Source organism: Rhodotorula graminis, assembly GCF_001329695.1.
Source record: "Rhodotorula graminis WP1 unplaced genomic scaffold RHOBAscaffold_14, whole genome shotgun sequence".
NCBI classification, from domain to species: domain Eukaryota; kingdom Fungi; phylum Basidiomycota; class Microbotryomycetes; order Sporidiobolales; family Sporidiobolaceae; genus Rhodotorula; species Rhodotorula graminis.
The window spans coordinates 411363-432234 of NW_017264941.1; the positions used below are offsets into that span (position 1 = coordinate 411363).

The 20872-nt window shown below is 68.4% G+C and overlaps 9 protein-coding genes across 9 annotated transcripts; 3 read left to right on the top strand and 6 right to left on the bottom strand.

Annotated features, from left to right (window-relative positions):
- Nucleotides 1–1292: 1292 nt before the first annotated feature.
- Nucleotides 1293–4748, bottom strand: RHOBADRAFT_55719 (uncharacterized protein). Its single transcript, XM_018417983.1, has 10 exons — nucleotides 4576–4748; nucleotides 4029–4506; nucleotides 3696–3786; nucleotides 3407–3617; nucleotides 3199–3327; nucleotides 2636–3107; nucleotides 2455–2539; nucleotides 2298–2335; nucleotides 2212–2227; nucleotides 1293–2047 (listed from the first exon to the last, which is right to left on the bottom strand). Exons 2-10 carry the CDS (start codon nucleotides 4218–4220, stop codon nucleotides 1338–1340), a joined length of 1944 nt encoding a protein of 647 aa, XP_018268671.1. The 5' UTR covers nucleotides 4221–4506; nucleotides 4576–4748; the 3' UTR covers nucleotides 1293–1337.
- RHOBADRAFT_17833 (uncharacterized protein) lies at nucleotides 4476–4967 on the bottom strand (the record flags this gene model as incomplete). Its single annotated transcript, XM_018412393.1, has 2 exons — nucleotides 4476–4749; nucleotides 4855–4967. Coding segments are annotated over 2 exons (387 nt in total), but the record flags the coding sequence as incomplete, so codon positions are not given.
- Nucleotides 4968–9377: 4410 nt separating this feature from the next.
- Nucleotides 9378–10335, bottom strand: RHOBADRAFT_65583 (uncharacterized protein). The gene is made up of 2 exons (XM_018418737.1): nucleotides 10298–10335; nucleotides 9378–10234 (listed from the first exon to the last, which is right to left on the bottom strand). Exons 1-2 carry the CDS (start codon nucleotides 10316–10318, stop codon nucleotides 9422–9424), a joined length of 834 nt encoding a protein of 277 aa, XP_018268673.1. The 5' UTR covers nucleotides 10319–10335; the 3' UTR covers nucleotides 9378–9421.
- A 724-nt stretch (nucleotides 10336–11059) lies between these two features.
- On the bottom strand, nucleotides 11060–11526 carry RHOBADRAFT_17815 (uncharacterized protein; the record flags this gene model as incomplete). Its single annotated transcript, XM_018412391.1, has 3 exons — nucleotides 11060–11240; nucleotides 11306–11390; nucleotides 11463–11526. Coding segments are annotated over 3 exons (330 nt in total), but the record flags the coding sequence as incomplete, so codon positions are not given.
- A 1017-nt stretch (nucleotides 11527–12543) lies between these two features.
- On the top strand, nucleotides 12544–13984 carry RHOBADRAFT_46671 (uncharacterized protein; the record flags this gene model as incomplete). Its single annotated transcript, XM_018414829.1, has 5 exons — nucleotides 12544–12920; nucleotides 12988–13018; nucleotides 13100–13244; nucleotides 13310–13718; nucleotides 13777–13984. The coding sequence occupies 5 exons, from the start codon at nucleotides 12544–12546 to the stop codon at nucleotides 13982–13984; spliced, it is 1170 nt and encodes a 389-aa protein (XP_018268675.1).
- Nucleotides 13985–14076: 92 nt separating this feature from the next.
- RHOBADRAFT_48894 (uncharacterized protein) lies at nucleotides 14077–15629 on the bottom strand. The gene is made up of 9 exons (XM_018415202.1): nucleotides 15509–15629; nucleotides 15391–15447; nucleotides 15276–15325; nucleotides 15181–15203; nucleotides 14928–15113; nucleotides 14773–14856; nucleotides 14537–14635; nucleotides 14383–14451; nucleotides 14077–14318 (listed from the first exon to the last, which is right to left on the bottom strand). The coding sequence occupies exons 1-9, from the start codon at nucleotides 15562–15564 to the stop codon at nucleotides 14313–14315; spliced, it is 630 nt and encodes a 209-aa protein (XP_018268676.1). The 5' UTR covers nucleotides 15565–15629; the 3' UTR covers nucleotides 14077–14312.
- A 409-nt stretch (nucleotides 15630–16038) lies between these two features.
- RHOBADRAFT_29794 (uncharacterized protein) lies at nucleotides 16039–16591 on the top strand (the record flags this gene model as incomplete). The annotated part of the gene is made up of 2 exons (XM_018412886.1): nucleotides 16039–16145; nucleotides 16201–16591. Coding segments are annotated over 2 exons (498 nt in total), but the record flags the coding sequence as incomplete, so codon positions are not given.
- A 1595-nt stretch (nucleotides 16592–18186) lies between these two features.
- On the top strand, nucleotides 18187–19069 carry RHOBADRAFT_17876 (uncharacterized protein; the record flags this gene model as incomplete). The annotated part of the gene is made up of 3 exons (XM_018412394.1): nucleotides 18187–18289; nucleotides 18369–18744; nucleotides 18874–19069. 3 exons carry the CDS (start codon nucleotides 18187–18189, stop codon nucleotides 19067–19069), a joined length of 675 nt encoding a protein of 224 aa, XP_018268678.1.
- A 528-nt stretch (nucleotides 19070–19597) lies between these two features.
- RHOBADRAFT_4915 (uncharacterized protein) lies at nucleotides 19598–20678 on the bottom strand (the record flags this gene model as incomplete). Its single annotated transcript, XM_018415225.1, has 3 exons — nucleotides 19598–19986; nucleotides 20059–20389; nucleotides 20457–20678. Coding segments are annotated over 3 exons (942 nt in total), but the record flags the coding sequence as incomplete, so codon positions are not given.
- Nucleotides 20679–20872: the final 194 nt, after the last annotated feature.

Sequence of the window (20872 nt, forward strand, 5' to 3'; positions counted from 1 at the left end):
GACGGCGCCCTTTCCTCTCCGAAAGCTCTCCTTGTCCCTCGCGAGCGATCCCAGACCGCGCAGAGTTCTTGTTCGTCGTCGCACTCGTTCCGACGGCTCAGCGAGTCGAGCCGTCGCGGACGGGTCTTTACGAGGCTGCGCCCGCCCTCACGTGCCCCTGAGGGCAGCGGGCGCACTGTGGTGAGCCGCTCGCACGGCGCGCACCCCTGCGGAGTGCCCGTGCGCCCGGCCACCTACAAAAGACAGGGGGATCCTGCGCACCCTCGCTCAAACGCTAGCTCTTGATCTAGCATGGTTACGGCCTTCTGCTCGCGCCAGATCGGACGACGAGGTGTCTGCGGTGCAATCGAGCGCGTTTCCCGAGCTACTTTGTCGTGTAGAGCGCGAGCTGGCCTCCTCGCCGAGTCCTTCGAGTCCAAGGTCGGCGAGGCCGCGAGAGCTCTTCCTCGGCTCGTGTCGTTGTGAGCTCTCTCTTTACAGCTCTGAGAGTGCTGCCTGAGCGGCGCAGGGGGGCCGGCCCTTGTGAGCGGCGCAGTCCTCGTCGAACTTGCTCCCATCACCTCTTCTCGTGTTGGTCGCGCGGCGTCGCAAGGGCTCATCCTCCCGGGTAGCACTCTCTTCGCGTGTGTTGGCGTACGTCCTGGCCGACTGAGAGAGAACGAGCGAGTTCATCGCACTCCCAGCATCCTCCGAGCCAGGCGAGAGACAGCGAAAGCGAGACCGAAAGAGTCGCACGAGCCTCGGGTAAGCCTTGCTCGTCGTCTCGGCGGTCGTAGTAACCTGGCACCTCTCTGCGCACACCGTCACTGAGACGCTTCGTCGACTCGGCTTGGGCGGCAAGGGAACGTGCGGCGGCGGCGGGCGTAAGAGCGCGGAAGCGGTCGCGAGGCGGGCTTGGCTCCTTCCATGAAGTGAGCGTCGCCGCCGCATCTGCCCAGCGCCTAGCCTAGCCTACACGTCCTCGGGCACAGAGCGTATCTCAGAGCGACCGGCGGTGCGCCCGCAGGCCGCGAGAGACGTTGCAGCGCAGTCGAGGCCGGACAGTTTGAATCAGAATCCGCGGTCCGAGAGCCGGCTTGTCGCACCGAGCGTATTCCTCATAGCCTCAAAGCTGTCGAACGAGCAGTTCGCCCGGCTTCTGAGCGTTCGGGAGAGGCGACGACGAAGAGGTGCGACGCCGAACCGAGCAAGTTCAACTCGAGCGCGAGCGACAGCGCTCAGGTCGTCTCGCGCTCGCAGCTCACCGTTCTATTGCTCTCTTGCTCTCTGGCCCAAGCCCACACGCAAAGCATCGAAAGGAACGACTGCTGGCAGTACAGACTCACAGCCTGCAGCCCTCACGCCTCGACCTTGTCCCGCTCGAGCACCTTCTCGAGCGCCTCAACCGTAAAGCCCTCGGCCTCGTACTCCTTGAGGACCTCGCCCATCGCCCACCTGACGACCGACGTCGTCGGGAGCACGACCGGGCCGACGACCCTGTCCATCGTCCGCCCGTCTGCCCTCGGCGCCGTCTCGTCCGTCACGGCCGCGCTCCATCTCAGCTCGAGGAGCCGGCCGCGCACCATGCCGTCGACGGCGCGAGCGCCAAGCTTGCGGCACAGCGGGAAGTACGGGAGCGAGTCGTCGGCGCCCGGCTGCAGGCGCTGCATGACTCGCAGGAGGTCGATGGGCTTGAAGTCGGCGCCGTCCGAGTCGCCGAACGGGGACGGTGCGGCGTGCGGCGACGCCTGACGCAAAGGCGAGTAGATCTTGAAGCCTTGCGAGGCCGACTCGGCGTCCGAGTGGATGAGCTGGAGGTTGAGGAGGCTGTGCGCCTGGAGCGCGTGGCTGCCCTCGCGCGGCGAGATCTGGCCGTCCGAGTTGTTGTACTCGGCCATGTAGTCGCTCAGGTGGGCGAGCTTGGTGCCGAACACCTTGTGCAGGTCGTCGAACACGGGCGGGGCGAGCCCTTCACGAAGATGCGGCAGGAGGTTGTCCTCGAAGAAGCGGCGCGCCTCGTCCTTGGACGGGTCGCCGACCGACAAGATGATGCAGTGCTGCATGACGTCTGGAGGGCACAGAGTCAGTAAATCGTCCCTCGAACGAGTCCGGGCTGGGGGACGAGGGAGGACGAGGGAGGAGGTCCGAGCGGGAGAGGGAAGGGCAGCGACGACGCCGCAGCGCCGCCGAGGCCCAGGGCCCAGACAAGTCGAGAGGAGGAGAGAGACTCACTCATCTGCCGCAGCCACTGCGTGCACGAGACGGCCTCAGTATGCCGTTCTGACGAGCGGGGAGGAACAGGTGGGCAGAGGACGCACGTGCAGGTAGAACGGGTCCGAGGTCGCGTGCATGATGTCTGCGGTGCGACAGAGAGAGAGAGAGAGAGAGCGCGAGTCAGTCGGGCCGACGAGAGAAGGGAGAATGAGAAGGAGAAAAGGAATAGGAGGAGAAGGTCGAGGAGAGAGGGGGACGCACGGCAAAGTCGGTCTTGCTTGCTGAGGACGAGGCACGCGTCGAGTAGCGTCTTCATGCCCTCAGGCGACTGGATGAGCGCCGGGAGCTGCGCGTTGTGAAAGGACACAGAGTCAGTACGTCGACCCTGACCTGTCGGCGCCGATGAGCGGCCGGTCGAGGACTGGCAACGAGAGGGACGGACCTTGTGCGCCTCGTCCAGGAAGAACACGGGAATCCTCTTTGGAGGCGGCTGCGGCTCGTCCTCCTTATCGCCCTCCTCTCCCTCCTTCTCGCCTGCCGCCCCCTCCCGCACCTCGCCCAAGCTCCTCGAATCAATCAGGTCGGGCCCGCTCGCCTTCTCCGGGACGGGCTCAGGCACGGCGCCGAGCGACGTGCGGAACTTGGTGCCGTCGCGCTTGCTCTTGGTCCCGGCGGAAGACGAGGAGGCCGTCCTGCCCGACAGCGACGACGGGCGCTCCTTCTTGTCGTCCTTGGACGGCGACGAGCCCTCGCTCTGCTCCTTCTCGGCCTGCTCCTTGAGCTTGCGCTGTGCGGCGCTCATGGGCTCGAACGCCCAGTACGAGAGAAGCGCCGACTGGAAAAGCTCGAGTAATGCCGCGAGATCGCTCGTCTTGACCTCGCCGCCGTTTTCGACGCGCTTCTGGACCTCGAGCCTGGAGATTTAAAGAGTCAGTAGCCGGTATTTGACGTGCGGCCGAGGTACCGCAGCCAGAGGGGAGCGGGCAGGACGAAGAGGGAGCTCACCGATGATGCTTGAACGACCAGCCCTCCTTCTCGAACTCGTTCCACCCCCATTCCTCGCCAAGAAGCTTCGGGATGCAGGCAAAGTACGACTCGAGCTGCGTAGAGAGCGAAAAGTAGAGGGATGGCAGGCTGCGCGCGAGCGGAAGAGTCAGTCTTGGGTGCGCACTCAAAACGGCGCGAGTGCGAGGAGGGATGGACGACGACGCACTCGGCAAAACCCGCGATGCGCAGGTCAAAGTTGAGGACGTGGTACTTGTCGCTCGAGAGGACCTGACGCAAGAGGGCCGTCTTGCCGACGCTCGACGAGCCGAACAGGGTCGTAAAGGTCGGGACTGAACCGAGGGCGCGCTCGATGGCCTGGATCTCGCGCGGCCGGTCGAAGAAGCCGGGTAGAGGGGAGAAAGTGTGAGAAGGAGGAACTGCCGGCAATGTTGAGGTTAGCGACCGCTGACAGGGAAAGGGCGTTGAGGAGGAGAGAGAGCGAGAGGTGGACGCACTCTGGGACCGCTCTTGCGATTCTCTGAGCTCCTGCCGCGCTTCTTCGAGCAGCTTCTTCGACTCAGTCAAGCTCCTGAGGACCTCGCTCGGCTGTTGCGACGAGGACGAGAGGGAGGACGTCAGCTCCTTGCGCCCGCGGAACGGCAGCGAGCCGCATGGCCGCATGGTGGCGCCTGCCCATGCCTTGGCATGCGCCAAGACTCCCTGCGCACTGCAGCTGCCCTCCAGACGGCACCTTCTGCTGCCGTGGCCGACGAGACCGCCGAGCTCCCTCCCGCCTCGCTCAACCCTCGTCCTCGCTCGCTCCCACCGCGAGAGAGAGGCGGACGCACATTCGAGATGACACCGAGAACCTCGCCGATGCCAAAGAAGGTGCGCCGTGCGCCGGGCGTTGCGAGAGGCGGCGGCCGCACAGCCACCCCCACCGAGGCGCGAGCAGTGACGCCCGCGCAGGAGCAGCTGGCGGTCGGGCGTGGGCGCGAGAGCGCACGCGGCGAGGCGAGAAGCTGGCGTGTCGGCTTCATGCCACTCGGAGCAGGCGGGCGGTTGTTGGAGAGGAGCGAGAAGACGAGCCAAGCCAGCAATCGAGAGGAGCGACGACGTCCGAGAGACGAAAACGCGAGTTGCACAGGTGTTCGACGAGGGACGCTACAGCGGCTAGTAACACACAGGGGAGGGAAAATGCAATAGGAAAGGCAAGTAACAAAGTCGAGGGCGGGACAGATAAAACAGAGGGCGAGGTCCAAGGGGGTACAGAAGGCGACGAGCGAGAGGCAGGCTCACGCCGAGACGTGGTCACGACGACAGACACTGCGAGCGCGATGGACGAGAAAGGTCAGGGCCGGCCGGGAAGGAAAGAGAGAGAGAAAGAGGACGCACGGGCAGGTTCCCTTCTGCGTCAACCACGACCGCAGGCACTCGTCGTGGAAGCCGTGCTCGCACACGGTGAGCATGCAGTCGTCGTCGTCCTCGTAGTCGCACAGGCAGATGCCGCACCGCGTCTCCTTGTCGAGCCCTGGGCGCGCGAGCGTCGGCGGGTCGAGCGAGTGCGCGCTCGTGCTCGCGACGGGTGCGGGTACGGGTGCAGGTGTCGACGAGGAGGCGGATGCGGGCGGTGACGAGGCGCGCGTCGGGAGGGGCCAGTCGGCGTACTTGTACTTGCGCAGGCTTTCGAGTTGGTCGGCCGAGACGCCCTTGGGCTTGGCGTCGCCGAGTCGCTCCGACAGGCGGATGAGCGCCTCGTAGCTGTTGTCGAACTCGTCATCGTCCTGTAGGCGCGAGAGCGAGGGTCAGTGGCGGATCAAGGGAAAAGAGGGCGAGGGCAGGACGACGCACGAGGTAGTTGCGCGGGTCGAGCGCCGCCGAGTCGCGCGTGAAGAAGCCCGCCAGGTCGTCGTCCCAAATACCGATGAGCCCGGCACGACCGCCAAAGGCGTACCTCGTCCCGCCGCCGCCGAGCCCGCGCAGGAAGTCGCCGAGCCCTCGACCCCTTGCGCCGCCGGGCGACCGCGCTCGCGCCTGCGGCGGCGTGCCGGTACGCTCGCGCATCGGCTCGGGCGGCGCCCACGGGTTGGTCGCGTCGAGCGGCCCTCGCTCAGCCGAGGGCGAGGCTGCGCCGTCGCCGATGTCGTCGCCGCCGCCGCCGAGGAGCGTGCGCATGGCGTGGCGCTCGCGGCGCAGAGCCTGGAGCCGCTCCATGCGGCTCGCGCGGTGCTGCGCGAGGCGCTCGACGACCGTCTCGTCGCCGTACCGGAACGAGTCGAGCGCGCGACGGCGCTCGAGAAAGTGCGCGTCGGCGTCGTCGCCGATGGACGGACCCGCTCGGGCCTGCTGCGGCTGCGCACGACGACGACGCAGGCTCGTGTCGGCCGTGTCGACGTCGGGAGGAGCAGCGCGCGCCCCGAGCGACGAGAGCGTGTCGGTGAGGGACGAGCGGCGAGGCGCGATGCGGCTCGCGAGCGGGACGGCGTTGGCGTTGGTCGCGGTCGTGTTGGTCGTCGGCAGGTCGGCCCACGGGTCGAAGCGCGCAAGGGTACGGCGCGAGGCGTAGGCCGAGGCAGGGGCTTCGTGCCAGGGCATGGTGCGGCGGGCGCCGGACGAGGGCTCGTCGCGAGGCGGATCGTGCTGCACAGGGTCAACGAGTCAGTCTCAGGCCGCCCTGGAGGCTCAGAGCAGAACCGAGTCGACGCACAAAGAGGTGGTCGGGCCCAAAGTTGCCGAACGGCGACGCGCTCCTCTGCCGCTCCATGCCGAGCGCCGCTCCTGGGTCTGCCGCTCCAGCCGCCGCCGCCGGGTGCGGGAACAGCATGCCGTCGCGCCCGCTCGGCAGCATGAGGGGCAGCGTGAGCGGCGCGGCCCATCCACCAGCCCTCGACGCCGGCTGACGGTGCTCGTCGTCGTCGTCGTCGTCAAAGAGGAGGCGAGGGCGAGAGGTCGAGCCGTCGGTCGCCGAGTCGGGGCGAGGCAGCCGAATGGTCGGGCGCACGAGGTCGACCGTGTGGCGGTGGCGGTGCTGCTCGAGCGAGTGGCGGCGCGGCGACGTGCCCTCCTCGGCCGCGTTGAGCGCCGCCGTCGAGCCGTAGCGCTCACGGCGCAGGCTCGGGCTCTCGTCCCGCACGCGGTCGAAGTAGTGGGCATCGCCGGCCTGCGTGCCCGTAATGGACTCGCGGCGGTCGACGCCCGTCGGGCGCATTAAGCGGCGCCACGGCGGCGTGCTCAGGCGCGAGGTCGTCGACGTGGCGGTCGTCGTGGCCGTGCTCGGGCCCGCCGTCATCGAGAAGGGCGGCTCGCCGCCGCTCGGGCCGAACCGCCTGCGCTCGTTGGCGACCTGAGTCGGGCCGCGAAGACGCCGAACGATGCCGCCGGTCCCGCCGGCGCCGTTGGCGACGCCGCTCGGCTCGCCCCACAGTGACGTCTCGGGCGCCGGGTGGATCTGCTCAGGCGCGGCGGGCAGAGCCGTGCCGAGGTCGAGCGACTCGCTGACGCGACGGCGCTCGAGGAGGCGGCGGTTGAGCCTCTCGGCGGCGGCGAGCTCGGCCGACTCGTCGTAGCTCGACTCGGCGAACGGGCCGACGAGCGGCGGCGACGGGAGCGTCCACGTCCTGAGCGCCGCCGTCGACGACGAAGCCGAGGGCGAGGCAGTCGGGAGCGTGCCGATCGTCGACGTGCTCGAGACCGCGGGCGGTGAGGCTGGACTCGACTCGGGCGGCGAGACGGCGGTCGAGTTGCGCGACAGGCGAGGTCGCCGAGCGCGCAGCTGTGTGAGAAAGCTGCGCGCGCGGTTCGAGGCCGACGACGACGTGCCGTCGAGCGGCGGGCTGTGCGGGTCGGCCGTCTGCGGCGGCGGCGACGAGAACCCGGACGACAGACTCCACAGCGACGAGCGACGACGATGGCCGAGGACCGGGAGCGGCGGCGATGTCGGCGACACCGGCGCAGGTACGGGCGACGACGGCGTCCAGCCCTCGCCGAGCCGGATGCCGATGACGGGCCGCTCGCGCACCTCGCGCAGGTAGTGCAGCCCGTCGGTCGACGGCAGACGCTGCGCGACCTGGCGCTCGCGCTCGCGCTCTCGGTCCGCCTCGCGAGCGCGGACGAGCGCCCCGGCGCGCCCGACCTCCTCCTCGGCCCGCGCCAGCACGCCGGCCGCCTCGCGCAGGAGGCCCTCGCCGCGCGCCGCGAGAGCGTCCGAGCGCGCCGCGTGCGTCAGGAGCGCGTCGTACGCCTGCTGCGGGTCGTGCGGCGCCGAGGTCGACGATGACGGCGCGCCATGCACGGCGACGAGGAGGGCCGGCTCGGCGACGATGCTCGTCATGGCGGCGTCGAAGGGGAAGGTCCCAAGTCGGCCCTGCGTCCTCGAGCGAGCCGCCGCAGCGTCGTCGCCGGCCGTGACCGAGCGGGCTGCGCCGCCGAACGAGTCGCCGCCGCTCGCGCCGAGCGTGCCCGAACGGCGGCGCTTGCTGTGCGCGCGGTCGACGGCGCTCGAGCCCGACGGCGCAATCCAGTGCGAGCTCGCGAGCGACGAGTCGCTCTCGGTCGGCTGGCGGGCCCTGCGGCGCAAGAGGCCGAGCGACGACGAGGGCGCGATGCTGGGCGACGGCGCTGCCGCCGTCGCGGTCGCAGCGACGACCGATGTGGTCGGCTCGGCGCGTTGTGCGTCGTACGAGAACGAGCGGCGCCACCGCGGCGAGACGGCTCGCTCCTCGGCCGGCTCGGGCGGGCTGAAGAGGCTCGTCGGGCGCGCGAGCGTGTCGCCGAAGCTCGCCGGCGGCGTGTGGCCGGTCGAAGGGAGCACATCGGCGTGCGAGCGCTTGTGCGACACGGCGTCGTCGAAGTTGAGCGGCTCGTCGGCAAAGTCGGCCGCGGGCGCATCGAGGTCGAGCGAGTCGGTCGACGACGAGGCGTACCGCGAGCGGAAGGGGCGGTGGATCGGGGCGGCCGTGCCGAAGGGGGCGACGGCGAACGGGCCGTCGAGGAGGTTGCGCAGAGGTGCCGAGCTGCGTGCGTCAGGGAGGAGGGTCAGGACGAGATGCGGCGCAGGATACGGCCCGAGAGTGGACGCACCTGTCGAGGTCGAGCGAGCCCTCGAGGTCCATGGCGACGGCGACATCTTGACCGGCGTCGATGTCGCCAAGGTCGACGAGGTCGTCGAGCGCGAAAGGCGGTGTGGTGCCCCTGCGCTCGGCCCTGGGCGGCGTCGCCGGCTCGGTGTTGAGCTCGTGACCGGCGAACGGCGCCGTGTCGTTGCGAGGGACGGCGGCGTCGTCGACAAAGTGGGCGGCGGCGGTCGGGAGGGAGGCCGGCGGGGTCGGGAGCATGCTGAGCATGGCGAGCGAGGCCGAGGGCGAGGCCATCAGGGCATCGGGAGGTGCGGAGGTGGGGGAAGAGGGGGCAGGCGTCGCGCCACCTTGGCCGCGCGCGGCGGCGGGCTTGTAGTGCGAGGACGAGAGGGCGGCAGGAGGGTTGCTGGCTGCGTCGGTGAGGTCGCGGTCGAGGAACAGGGTCGAGTGCGGGGCCGACATGGCGCGAAGACCCGCGGCGGGAGGTGCGGGCCGATGGTGGGCACGGCGTCGAGTCGCGCAGGGAGGTGGACGCTGGTCGTGCGGCTCGCCTGGTGCCTATCGGTGCTGTTGAGCGGCTGGGCGAGCCCCTTGGCGCGGACAAGGCGGCGTCGAAGGCGGGTGCGCCGGTTCGACGACGGAGGGCGAGGGCGAGGCGGCGGCGGCTGGGGGGTGGCTCTCGTCTGGCGCAGTGCCGTGCTGGGCGGCGTAATCGAGTGCTGCTGCTGCGTCGGATGCAGTGCGAGCGAGCTGGGTCGCGAGTGAGGGGAAGGAGAGAGAGAGCATGCTGCAGACGGCGCTGCAGCTCTCGCGATGCCTCGCGTCCGCAGACCGCTACCGAGCAGCGTGTGTCGAGCTAGTTCCACTTCGTAGAGCGCACACTCTATCAAGGAGCGAGCCGTGAGCCACCTCGACTCTGAGCCGCCTGCGAGGTCTCGCCTTTCTCTGTCCGCTCCGACCTGTCGCTCGCGCCCTTGCACGGTCTCGTCCGGCGCCATGCACAGCGACAGGCTGAGCGAAAGGCCACAGGAAGAGAGCGCCGCGAGAGAGGGGTCGAGGGTGAGAACGGGCACGGGCCTCTCGAGTTGGTAGCTGCTTCCTCTCTCGAGCGGCGACGAGCGCGACCTCGCAACAGTACCGGGCCCGTGTACATCTCGCCCGCACCTCTACGCGTCCTGCACCTCGACGACGACCTTGCCCCTCGCCCGGCCCGTCGCCAAACGCTCATACGCCTCCCTCGCGCGCTCGAACCCGAACGTCGAGTCGACCGAGACCTTGAGCGCGCCGCTCGCCGCCTGTGCCGCAAGGTCGTCCAGCCACGCCGCGTTCATGTCGAGGAGGATGCACGCGTAGCGGTACGCGAGCGAGCCGGCGTCGCTCGCGTCTTGGCGCTCGCGCATCGTGCGGTCGACGCCGAGGAGGAACGCGCCGCCCATGGTCGAGCGGTCCGTCTTGTCGCCGACGATGGTCGTGTAGGACCCGCCGTGCGGGAACGACGAGGGCGACTTGGGCGTGAGGAGCGACGGGAGGGCGTCGAGGAGCTCGGTGCCGCCGACGCAGTCGACGATCGAGACGAAGCCATTGGCGGGGCGGACGGCCCGCAGCGACTCGAGGACCGAGCCCGCCGTGTAGTCGATGACCTCGTCGGCGCCGAGCGAGCGCACGAAGGGCTCAGACGCCGCCGAGCACGTCGCGACGATGCGCAGGCCCGCCGCCTTGCCGAGCTGCACACAGCACTGGCCGACGCCGGACGACCCGCCGAGAACGACGACAGTTGGCGGCTCTTGAGCGTCGGCGTCGCGGGTCGGCGGCAAGCGGAGGAGCGGCTCGGACAGGGTCGTCTTGGCGGTGAGGGCGACGAGCGGGAGGCCGGCCGCCTCGTTCCAGCCGAGTGCGGCTGGCTTGCGCGTGATGCACGAGCTGTTGATGTCGATGACGGCGAGTGTGCCGAGCGAACCGCCGAACGGCGTCTTGGGCTCCTGCGCATGGCAACGAGGGTTCAGTCAGGAACGGGAGAGGCGAGGGGCGAGCGAGGGACGCACCATCTCGAACGTGAGGCCCATGACCTGGTCGCCGACCTGCCACTTGTCGACGCCGTCCCCGACAGCAACGACGGTCCCGGCAAAGTCGCTCGCGAGCGACGCAGGCGCAGCGAGGCTCTCGCCGTCGGCGCTCTTGCTCGCCTTGAGGGCGCAGACCTGGCCGTCGACCGGGTTCAAGGCGGCAGCGACGACCTTAACGGCGATCTGGGTCGGCTCGACCGTCTGCGCGCGTGCTCGAGAGGGTCAGCTGGGCACTCGAAGGGAAGCGGAGGGACGAGGTGGAGGTGATGACGAACCTCGGGAGCTGGCCGCTGGACGAGCTCGAGGGCTTGAGGGAAGGGGAGCTTGGTGAAGACCCAGGAGCGCACAGAGCTGTCCATGACGATAGCGAGCAGCGGTGAAAGAGAGCAAGCTTCGCGCCCCACTCGACGCGGGACCGATGGCGCCGCCGACGGCGAGCGCTCACCTTTGCGGCAAGGAGCTCGACGAGCGCAGCGCAAACAGACTGACGGCTGGAGTACAGAGTGCTTGCGCGCCGGAATGCGCCTCCAGACAGGCTCGCTCGCTGCTTTCCTCGCTGTCGGACCTCGGCTCGCTCTCGACTGGCAGGCAGGCACGGGATGACAGCTGGACTTTGCAGGCCGGGCCACCACCACCGCTCTCTCCGTGCAGACAGGCCCATAGTCGTCGTCGCCAATCAAGAGCCTCGCCGCCAGAGGTTGATGAAGAAGGAGATGTCGGATTGCAAGAAGCAAGGGGGGTTTACTTCTTGGCCTTCGACGCGCCGTCAACGTCGTTGACCTTGAGGGCTGTGGTTCGGGGCAAGAGAGGGTCAATTCGGCGGCCTCGGGCGCGAGGGAGATAAGGTGTGCGGGACGCACTCGGGGGGAGCGACTGGCGGAGCTTCTCGGCCTTCTCAGCGTCGGCGAGCTGGAAGGTGTAGCTGCGAGACGAGGAAGAGGTCAGACCCGGAACTCGAGACAGGACAAGGTGAGGGGAGGGACGCACAGGTACTTCGAGCAGCGGAGCTTGAACTTGGTCTTGGTCGCGCCGACCTTGCCGTTGCGGGCAAGCGACTTCTTGATGGTGACCTCTGCAGGACGGACAAGAGTGTCAGTGATGGGAACGAGGCGCAGGCGAGGACAGGAGGAGGAGGGGGACGCACGACGGGCGTCCTTGCGGCGCGCGTACTCGAGAAAGGTCTTGATCTCCTTGACTTCGGCGGGCTGCGCGAGGGGGAAAGGGGGACGAGGTCAGGACACCGCACGTTGGCCCTGACGAACAGGAGGGCCGGGCAAATGGACTCTGAGGTTGATGAGGAGGATCAACCCGGCGGGGACGAGCACCTGCGCCGCCGTCCACTCGCGAGCCGGCTGCCGCGCACCCGAGGGCAGCGACGGCAGCGACTGGCGAGGGAGAGGGAGACACAGGCGACGCCCCCGACTCGTCCGCCGCTGGGTACGGCTTACGCGGAGAGCACCCTCGAGGTGGACCGCCAAACGAGCTGGGCTCCCGCCTCCCGACTGCCGCCGCCCTCGTCGCCCTTGCTCCTGCCTGACGTGCCGCCACCGCAATCATGCCGAGTGCTCGCGCGCCTGGCGCATGTGCTGGACCGAGGCGACGCGGTGTCGAGGCCGAGGCGAGGTGGGAGAAAATCGGACGGTCGGACGAGGGGCGCGCGAGGCTGGCGGGCGCAGCGGGGTGGTGGTTTGTGGTGCAAGAGCTGGTGGCTGGTGGCACGAGGGGCTCAACTGACCATGGTCAACGAGATTGGCGACTTGGGGGGTGCACGGAGGGAAAGAGAGGAGGACGACTCGAGCCGAGCGCGAGGAGGTCGGCCAGGCGGACTCGTCTCTCGTCTCTCCCTCGCCCTCTGCTGCGCTCCGAGTGCGCGCAGCTGCTGCACGCAGACTCTCGCTGTGCCTCTGCGCCAGCCGATCAGCCGCTTGCGCCGTCGCTGCATCGCTCTCTCATCGCCTTTACGCACCGCTTGCCTAGGGCGACTGCTCGCTCTCGAGGCCTCCTGCTAGCTGCTAGAGGGGTCAGAGGCGGTCCTGCTCGCCTTTGAGCTGCACTGCCCGCCCGTTCGCCTTACCTCCGTCACCTCGGGCCGAGTCTCGGCGGAGGGTCAGCTGCACCCCAGCTTTGGACGGCCTGCCGCCTTATCTATCGAGCGTCGGGCTGTGAGAGCTCGCGAGAACGCTCCTTGGCTTCCTACCAACCGCTCGCACCACCCTCGAGCCGCCATGCGTTGGGTTGCCGCCCCCTCGTCCTCCTCCGCACCCGCCAATCCCTCGCTCGACAGCTGCCTGGTGCTGTGGCCAATCGGGCCCGCCCTCGTCGAGGCACTCGGCGCTTCCTTCCGCGAGGTCGCCTACTTCCCGATCCAAGGACCCGACGCCGACCTCGACGCGCCTCGCCCAGTCGCCTACGACTACGCGCGCGCCGACGCCATCTTTGCCTTTGCGCTCCCCGCCGAGCTCAAGCACCCGCGCCAGACGCCTCGACTCGCGCTCTTCCAGTGCTGCTCGGCCGGTATCAGCCACCTGCAAGAGACGGCCTTCTACCAGGCGCTCGGGCCCGAGAGCCAGGTCGTTTGGGCAAACGCGAGCGGGATCCAGGCGTGCGTCCCTCGTCTCTCTCGCCGTGCCTCTCGACGAGCATAGAGACTGACCTCGACCTTTGCGCAGCTCGACGATCGGCGAGCATGTCCTGGGCACGGTGCGTCTCGTCCCGCTCGGGCCTCCTTCGTCCACCCTCTCTCGAGACGCGCCGACTCTGACAGCCTCGGAAACGCCGCAGGTCCTCATGCTCACACACAAGGTCCACTACCTGTACCTCGAGCAGCAGGTCAAGCAGCGGTGGGTCCCTCACCGCGAGCTCGGCGGCACCTTCATTCGCGAGCTCAAAACGCTCACCGTCGGCATCGTCGGCTACGGCAACATCGGTGCGCTCTACGTCTCTTTTTCTTTCTCGAGATACGTCGACCTGACCGTGCGCCCTCGCCCGCAGGTCGCGAGACGGCGCGCCTCTTCTCGACGTGCGGCTCGACCGTCCTCGCCCTAACGCGCTCCGGGCGGCCCGAGCCCTTCCCCTCGTCGTCCTTCTCGCTCCCCTCGACGGGCGACCCCTCGGGTACGCTCCCCGCCGCGTACTACTCGACGCAGCAGCGCTCGGAGCGCCTCGCGTTCTTTGCGCGGTGCGACGTCGTCGTCAACACGTTGCCGGACTCGGCGGCGACGAGGGGCTGCTTTGGCGACGACGAGTTCAGGGCCATGAAGGGCGAAGCGATCTATGTCAATGTCGGGAGGGGGTCGACGACCGACCACGACGTGCTTGTCGAGGCGCTCAGGGCTCAGCCGGGCGAGGGAGAGGCGCGCGACGCGGTCGGGACGCTGCGCATCGGCGCTGCGAGCCTCGAGTGCGCCCCCCCTCTCTCTACGTACTACTCGACATCACTGATCCTCTCGCTCGCGCAGCGTCGTCACCCCCGAACCCCTCCCTTCCTCGTCGCCCCTCTACCGGCTTCCGAACGTGATCCTCACGCCGCACTCGGCGGCGCTCTCGGCCGAGTACTGGCACCGCGCCGTCCTCGACGTCTTTGCGCTCAACGTCAAGCGGCTCCGGCGCGGCGAGCAGGGCGTCAACGTGTGGCGCGCGCCGACGACGGCGAGGGGTCCGGCTTGAGGCCTGAGCGGCGGCGGCGACGGCCTGTGTAGATCTCTCTCCCTTGCACGACGTTCTCTCACACGGACCGACTCGAGCGCACGAGAGAGAGAGAGAGGCGAGAACGACGAGCAAGAGTTGCAGGTGCGGGCGAGGAGGGAGCGCTCGAGAGAGGCTCGAACGAGGGGAGAGGGCCGGCGGGTACTGGGACAACGAGGTGTGGCGAAAAGACACTGCAAGAGGGAGCGAACGAGGGAGAGGGACCGAGAGAGGGGGTATGCTGGAGGGACTAATGCTGCAGAGAAGGTCTCGGGGGAGCGCGAGAGGGAGGTCGGGCGAGGCAGAGAGGTCAAACCTGTACACGAAGACGACGGTCAGTTCCGGCGTGCGAGAAGGAAAGAGAGAACAGAGGGACGCACGTCGAGGTATATGAGGAGCGGCTCGCCGACGTCGCTGATCTCGGGAATCGTGCACTTGAGGTCGAACGCCTGCGCGCAGCCTCAACTCCTAGCATCAGCGGCGGCTGCTCGAGGGGCATCGCTCGACGCAGTGACGAGAGGACGTGCGGCGCACCTTGCTGAGGACAATCTTGAAGATCTTCTGCACGTTGATCGAGTGGCTCGTCGAGCAGAAGATCAAGGGCGCCTTCATCGCCTTGGAGAAGCGTTTTGCCTGCGGGTGCGCTCGTCGAGGGTGTCAGTACGCTCGGTCGGAAGGCTGTACGCAGGTCGGGGAGGGCAGAGAAGGAGCGGGTGCGGCGTCGAATGCGGAAAGAGGAGGGGTTCAGAGGGAGAGGGGTCCGGGCGCACCTGCCGCGCAATCTCCTCCTGTTCGTCTTGCGAGAAGGTGCTGTACGCGTCGTACTTGGTGCCGACGAGAAAGGGAATTGCCGTCTGTGCAGGCAGGACGCTCATGTCAGTCGACGGACCGGAAAGAAGAGGGGGAGGACGAGAGGGGGACGCACCTTGTTGAAGCCCCTCGCCTGGCGGTACCACTCCTTTATCGAGTTGAGCGTGCTCTTGCGCGACAGGTCAAACATGAAGAGGATGGCGACGGCGTCGTTGCAGACCAAGGGCAGCATCGAGACGAACTCGCGCTGGCCGCCGAGGTCCCAGATCGAGAACGTGATCTCGGTGTTGCGGATCGAGATCTGTGCGGCGTCGAGGTTGAGCTGTCGAGGTACGGCTGGCTTGGAGGGAAGAGGAAGTGGGGCGCACCGTCTTCTCCATGAAGTTGACGCCTGTCCGAGGGGAAAGGGGCAGGTCAGCTGCGGCCTCGGAGAGGGGCGAGAGGAAGAGATAGGGAGACGCACCGAGTGTCTGGATGTAGTCCTCATCGTACGAGCCCTCGACGTACTTGACCCTGTTGGTGACGCGAGGGTCAGCATGGTCCGAGCGAACGAGGAGGAGAGGGGGACGACGACGTACATGAGTGAGGTCTTGCCGATCTGCGAGTCGCCGACCATGCCGACCTTGAGGACGACGCTGTGTTTCGAGTCTGTGTCAGGGGGCGAAGGGTGCGAGGGCGGGAGAGCAAGGGTCGCACCTGTTCTTGTCGTCGGGCGGGGCGGTGCTGGAGCTTGCGCCTGCGAAGCCGCTCATGTTTGGCGGGCGAGGGTTGTTTGGGTCCGCTGTCGGGTGCTCCGGTCGGCTGAGGAGGTACTGCGAGAGGGCGACAGGCGAAGGAGCTGACGGAGGTGGGTTCGGACGAGGCGGAGGTGGGGAGGTGCGAGCGAGCGAGGTCAGCTCGCCTGGAGCCTGAGGCAAGGAGCTCAGGGGATGCGTAGAAATGTGGTTAGTGCTCACTGGATGTCGGCGGAGCGCTGGCGGGGTTGGCCGTGGCTGACGAGAGGCAACGCGTCGGGTCACTCGACGGGGCTGACGAGAGGCGTGGGGGGCGGCCGTTGCGGCTGGCGGTGGTGCGGCCGGGGGTGATGGAGGTAGGTAAGGCTGATTGACCCTGTGGAGTACAGCGCAGACCCGAGCAAGAGGGTGGTCGCGGAGGTGCGAGAGGTCAACCGTGAGATGAGGACGACGACACCGCTCTCGCTCCCACTCTCCACCCCGGCAGCTGCCATGGACTGCAACTACGCCCTCGTACAGCCGCAAGACATCCCGCGCGCCTTCCAGCTCGAGCAGCAAGGTTTCCCCGACGACGAGGCCGCCTCGCTCGACTCGCTCCAGTGCGCCCGCCCTCCTCCCTCACACGAGATCCACAACTGACCTGCTGTCCGACAGGTACCGTCAAGCCAACGCAGGCGACCTCTTCCTCGGAGCTTTCACCCGCTCCCCTCGCCAACTCGTCGCCTACGTCTGCGCGACCCGCACCTCGTCGCCCACCCTCACGCACGACTCGATGCAGGCCCACGACCCGCAAGGCCCCTATGTCGCCATCCACTCGGTCTGCGTCGACGAGGCCCACCGCCGCAAGGGCGTCGCCGTCGCCCTCGTCAAAGAGTACCTCGCCCGCCTCGACCGCGACCACGACTCGGTCCTCGGCGCGCGCCTCATCGCCCACGACAACCTCATCAAGTTGTACCAGCGCGCCGGATTCCAGCTCGTCGGCCGCAGCAAGGTCGTCCACGGCGCAAAGCCCTGGTACGAGCTCAAGGTCGACTTCAGCCGCGCGTCCACCTCGGCCTCTTCTTCGTCGTCCTCGGCACCCGCACCTGCACCCGCCGCACCCGCCACTCTCGACACCGACGACGAGGGCAACGTACGCTCTCCCGGCCGTCTCCTCGCTCGCGCAGGCGGCCTCGGCGCCCTCGTCGACCCGGCCTCGGGCACCAACGCGACCGACCTGTTCTGCCCGCGCGCAGAGTGCCGCTGCCTGCTCCTGCGGCGAGGCGCCGGCACCTTCGTGCGTGGTCACGCGAGCGACTTTGAGGTGCGTCGGGCTCAATTCTCTCTCGGGCGGGCCTGTCGGCCTTTGCGCCGGGTCCTCCTCTTTCCTCAGACCTCGACTGACACTCTTCCTCTACCCGCCTCTCTCCCGTCGCCCCGACAGCTCCCCGCCCTACCTCGTCCCATCTCGGCTCCCGAACCCGCACCGGCGCCCTCGCAGGGCTACTGGTCCGTCTCGTCCCCGCTCGCATTCGAGAACATCGGCTTCTCGCGCAACGCCCCCCCTCCCTCGACTGCCTCCTCGTCCTCGTCCGCCGTCGCACCACCGACACCGACAGCAGGCGCGACGATCAAATTCCTCACGTGCGCCGACTGCGACCACGGCCCGCTCGGGTGGCACGACACCGAGGGGCGGGACCTCGGGCTCGAGGTGCAGGCCGAGAACGACGCGCGCGAGGGTGCGGGTCCAGCGGGCGAGGTGAGGAAGGGGCGAGAGTTCTTGCTCGCGGTCGAGAGGGTGCGGTACCGTGTGTGAGAGCTGAGCGCGGTCAAGTTGGGCGAGGGCGGTGCAACTTGTTCTCTCACCCGTCCCTGTGTCTGCCTTTCGAGAGTGGACTACTGCGAGTCGGTCTCTCGTGTAACAGGCCCTCACGCTGCGAAATCGCGAGCGGGAAATGGCGAGACTCCCCGCTCGCCCGAGGAGCCGACGGCCGACTCAATTGCTGATGAGGGCGGCTCGCTTGCTCCTGCGCCCACGCACCGCACCCAGCGCGGCAGCAGACAGACGCACACGATGACGGCCCACCAGGTCAAGCTCGACACGCTCCTCGTCATCACGCCGCTCGCGCCCGACGTCCTCGACCTCCTGCGCTCCCTGTTCGCCGAGGTGATCCACCACGCGACGCCGCCGTTTGCGCCGTACGACCCTGCGCACCCGATCCCGACCGCCGACGAGTACGCGCGCGCAGACGCCATCTTTGCCTTCACCGTGCCCAACAACCTCGACTCGTTCGAGCAGACCCCGCGGTTGAAGCTGTGGCAGGGCCTCAGCGCGGGCTACTCGCACCTGACCGACACCAAGTACTTCAAGAGCATCCCGACCGATTCCGAGGTCATCTTTGCTTCGGCGTCGGGCATCCACGTGTGCGTCCCTCGTCCTCTTCCTCCTTGCCCCTCCCCTCCCGAGCGAGCCTTGACTCGCGCCCTCACCCGCACGCAGCCGCACGATCGGCGAGCACGTCCTCGGCACGGTGCGTCTCGTCCCGCTCGGGCCTCCTGCGTCCACCCTCCCTCGACACGCGCGCCGACTCTGACAACCTCGGAAACGCCCGCTCGCAGGTCCTCATGCTCACGCACAAGCTTCACTATCTCGCTGTCGCGATGTACAACGACAAGCGCTGGGTCCCGCACGCCGAGCTCGGCAACAACTTTATTCGCGAGCTGAGCGAGCTCACGGTGGGCCTCGCCGGGTACGGGCACATTGGTGCGTCCAGATTGTCTATTTCTCTCTCTTGCCCCGAGCCGAGGAGCGTCGCACTGACGCCGGGCCCTCGAGGAAACAGCTCGCGAGACGGCGCGCCTGTTCTCGTCGTGCGGCGCCAAGGTCGTCGCCCTGAACCGCTCGGGCAAGCCGGCGCCCGAGACGGGCTTCACGATCCCGCACACGGGCGACCCGTCGGGCTCGATCCCGGACCAGTACTACTCGACCGAGTCGCGCTCGTCGACGCTCGACTTTTTCGCCCGGTGCGACGTCGTCGTCAACACGCTGCCGGACAGCGAGGCGACGAGGGGCTTTGTCGGGCGCGACGAGCTCACGGCCATGAAGGGCGACGCCATCTATGTCAACATCGGGCGCGGCACGACGACCGACCAGGACGCGCTCGTCGAGGCGCTCGAGGCCAAGGCGCGCGACGGCGAGGACGAGGGCGCGACGGGCACGTTGCGCATCGGTGGAGCGAGCCTCGAGTGCGTCCTTGGCTGTGCCCTCTGCCTCTCTCTCCCTTTCCCTCTCGGTCTCTCGCGAGCCTTGGACAGCCGCACTGACCCCTTCTCGGCCCTCTCTCGCAGCGTCACGGTCCCCGAGCCGCTGCCCTCGTCCTCCCCGCTCTACACCCTCGACAATGTCGTCCTCACGCCGCACATGAGCGGCCTCAGCAAGCTCTACTTCAACCGCTGCGCCGAGGTCCTGCGGCAGAACGCGGCGAGGGTCCGGGCCGGGCGAGGAGCGCTCAACGCGTTCCGCGGCAGGGGCGAGGACGACTGAGCGGCTGCGGCCGAGCTAGACCTGAAACGAGACGAGCAGTACTTTCTTCGTAGCCGTTCGAGAAAGCTCTCGTCCGTCGGTCGGTCGAGATCGAGAGAAGGAAAGGCTCGAGTCGACGCGATGCAGCGATAAATTACGTCTCTGCGTCCTCTACAGCTCGCCTGCGAGCTTGTCCGCCGTCGCGCCGTGCCCCATCCGTCCACACGGGCAATCCCTCCCGACAATCTCGTCGTCCCACCCGCTGTCGCCCGCGCCCTCGCCTCGCCGCCCGAGAACCGCTCCGAGGACGAGTGCGCCGAGTGCGCGCCGCCAGTGGTACAGGGCAAAGAGGGCGACGAACGGCAGGAAGAAGGAGAAGGCGGCGGGCACCTCCCATGCGGGCTCGCGCAGGCCGACCCGCCACGCGACCTCGCCCGCTCGGCGCTCGTCGTCGTCGTCGTCGTCGTCGTCATCATCGCTCTCGCCCGCCTCCTTGGCGCTCCTGCTGCTGCTCGACGTAGCCGGGGCGACGAACGTGCCCCGGGTGCGGAACCGCTCGACGAGCTGGTCCTTCTCGGCCCACCGCTCGCGCAGCCAGCGCTCGAACGCCGCTCGCTCGTCGGGCGTGCCGTCCTCGTCCTCGTCGGTCGCGCTCGAGCGCGACAGGTCGCCGAGCGGGATGTCGGCGAGCGCGAACGCGCGTACGTGCAGGTGGAGCTCGGGCGGCGGGATGCCCTGGAGCAGGATCGAGGGGAGGGTGTAGAACTCGCTCGCGTACTGCGGCGAGGCGGGTTTGGCGGACGTCGAGGAGGGGCGCGGGAGAGGGTAGCCGACGGTGAGGTCGACGAGGTGGAGGGTCGGGATGGAGCGTGCGAGGTTGCGCAGGGCGAAGAAGAGGCCGGTCGAGCGCGGGAGGAGGAGGTGCTTGAAATCGGCGACTGCAAAGGGGCGAGAGAGTGTCAGGGACGCGCACAGAGAGTCGAGGAGGAAGAGAGAGAGAGGGGACGCACCGCCCGACTTCTCGGCAAAGCGCTGTGAGATGCCCCTCGTGTTCTCGGTCACGATCGTTCCCTCGGGGAACAGCAAGAAGGCCATCTTCTCGTCGTCGCCGCCGCGGTTCGTCTCGCGCGCGATGCGGTCGAGCTGCGCGGCGAACGGCTGGCGGTCCTCGGCCCACTTGCGCTCGAGGAAGGCGAACCCGAACAGTTGGCACGCCCAGCCGATGATGGGGATGCGGCGGAGCGACGCCTTGAGGGCGATGTAGAGCGCGCTCGAGTGGCCCGACAGGTAGGCGAACGACCACAGGTACAGCCAGTCGGCGAGGGTCGTGTGGTTCGACATCTGAGCGGGCCGAGAGGGAGGGTCAGCTGTCCGTCGAGTGGGGCGAGGCAGGAGGAGGTGGACGCACCCAGAGGCCTTTTGCGGGCAGGTTGAGCTTGACCGCCCGTCCGTCTGGACCGCGCTCGACCCAGTCTGGCCGCATCCCCTCGCCCGCACTGAGGACCAGCTCGGTCGGCGAGAAGAGGCCGAGGACGAGGACGAGGAGCCGGCCAAAGGTGGCCTTGCCCGTGCGGAGGTAGGCGAGGCGGGTCGGCCCGAGGTAGGCCAAGGGGAGGAGCAGGACGAGGAGGGCGAACGTCGTGAGGATGCCGAGGTTGAAGCAGAGCGCGAACGCGGCGGCGAGGGGAAGCGTCGTCGCAAGGCGAGCAGGGCGGGTCGAAGCGCGCTGTGCCCACAGCGGCGTCTGCTGTACTGGCAGAGGCATGCCGGGTGCGCTCCTGGTCGGTCAGAGGCGATGTCGAGGGAGGAGAGCAGCCTCAGCGG

Bases quoted from the DNA above. Each gene is read 5' to 3' on its own strand.
- RHOBADRAFT_48894 (XM_018415202.1), bottom strand. From the start codon at position 15,564: ATGAGCGGCTTCGCAGGCGCAAGCTCCAGCACCGCCCCGCCCGACGAC. The intron at 15,326-15,390 runs GTACGTCGTCGT...CGTCACCAACAG, and splicing joins ATCGGCAAGACCTCACTCAT to GGTCAAGTACGTCGAGGGCT. The intron at 14,452-14,536 runs GTGCGCCGCACG...GGCTGCGCGCAG, and splicing joins TCAAGATTGTCCTCAGCAAG to GCGTTCGACCTCAAGTGCAC.
- RHOBADRAFT_55719 (XM_018417983.1), bottom strand. From the start codon at position 4,220: ATGAAGCCGACACGCCAGCTTCTCGCCTCGCCGCGTGCGCTCTCGCGC. The intron at 2,540-2,635 runs GTCCGTCCCTCT...CACAACGCGCAG, and splicing joins TCCTGGACGAGGCGCACAAG to CTCCCGGCGCTCATCCAGTC. The intron at 2,336-2,454 runs GTGCGTCCCCCT...GTCGCACCGCAG, and splicing joins CAAGCAAGACCGACTTTGCC to ACATCATGCACGCGACCTCG.
- RHOBADRAFT_65583 (XM_018418737.1), bottom strand. From the start codon at position 10,318: ATGGGCCTCACGTTCGAGATG. The intron at 10,235-10,297 runs GTGCGTCCCTCG...TGCCATGCGCAG, and splicing joins TGGGCCTCACGTTCGAGATG to GAGCCCAAGACGCCGTTCGG.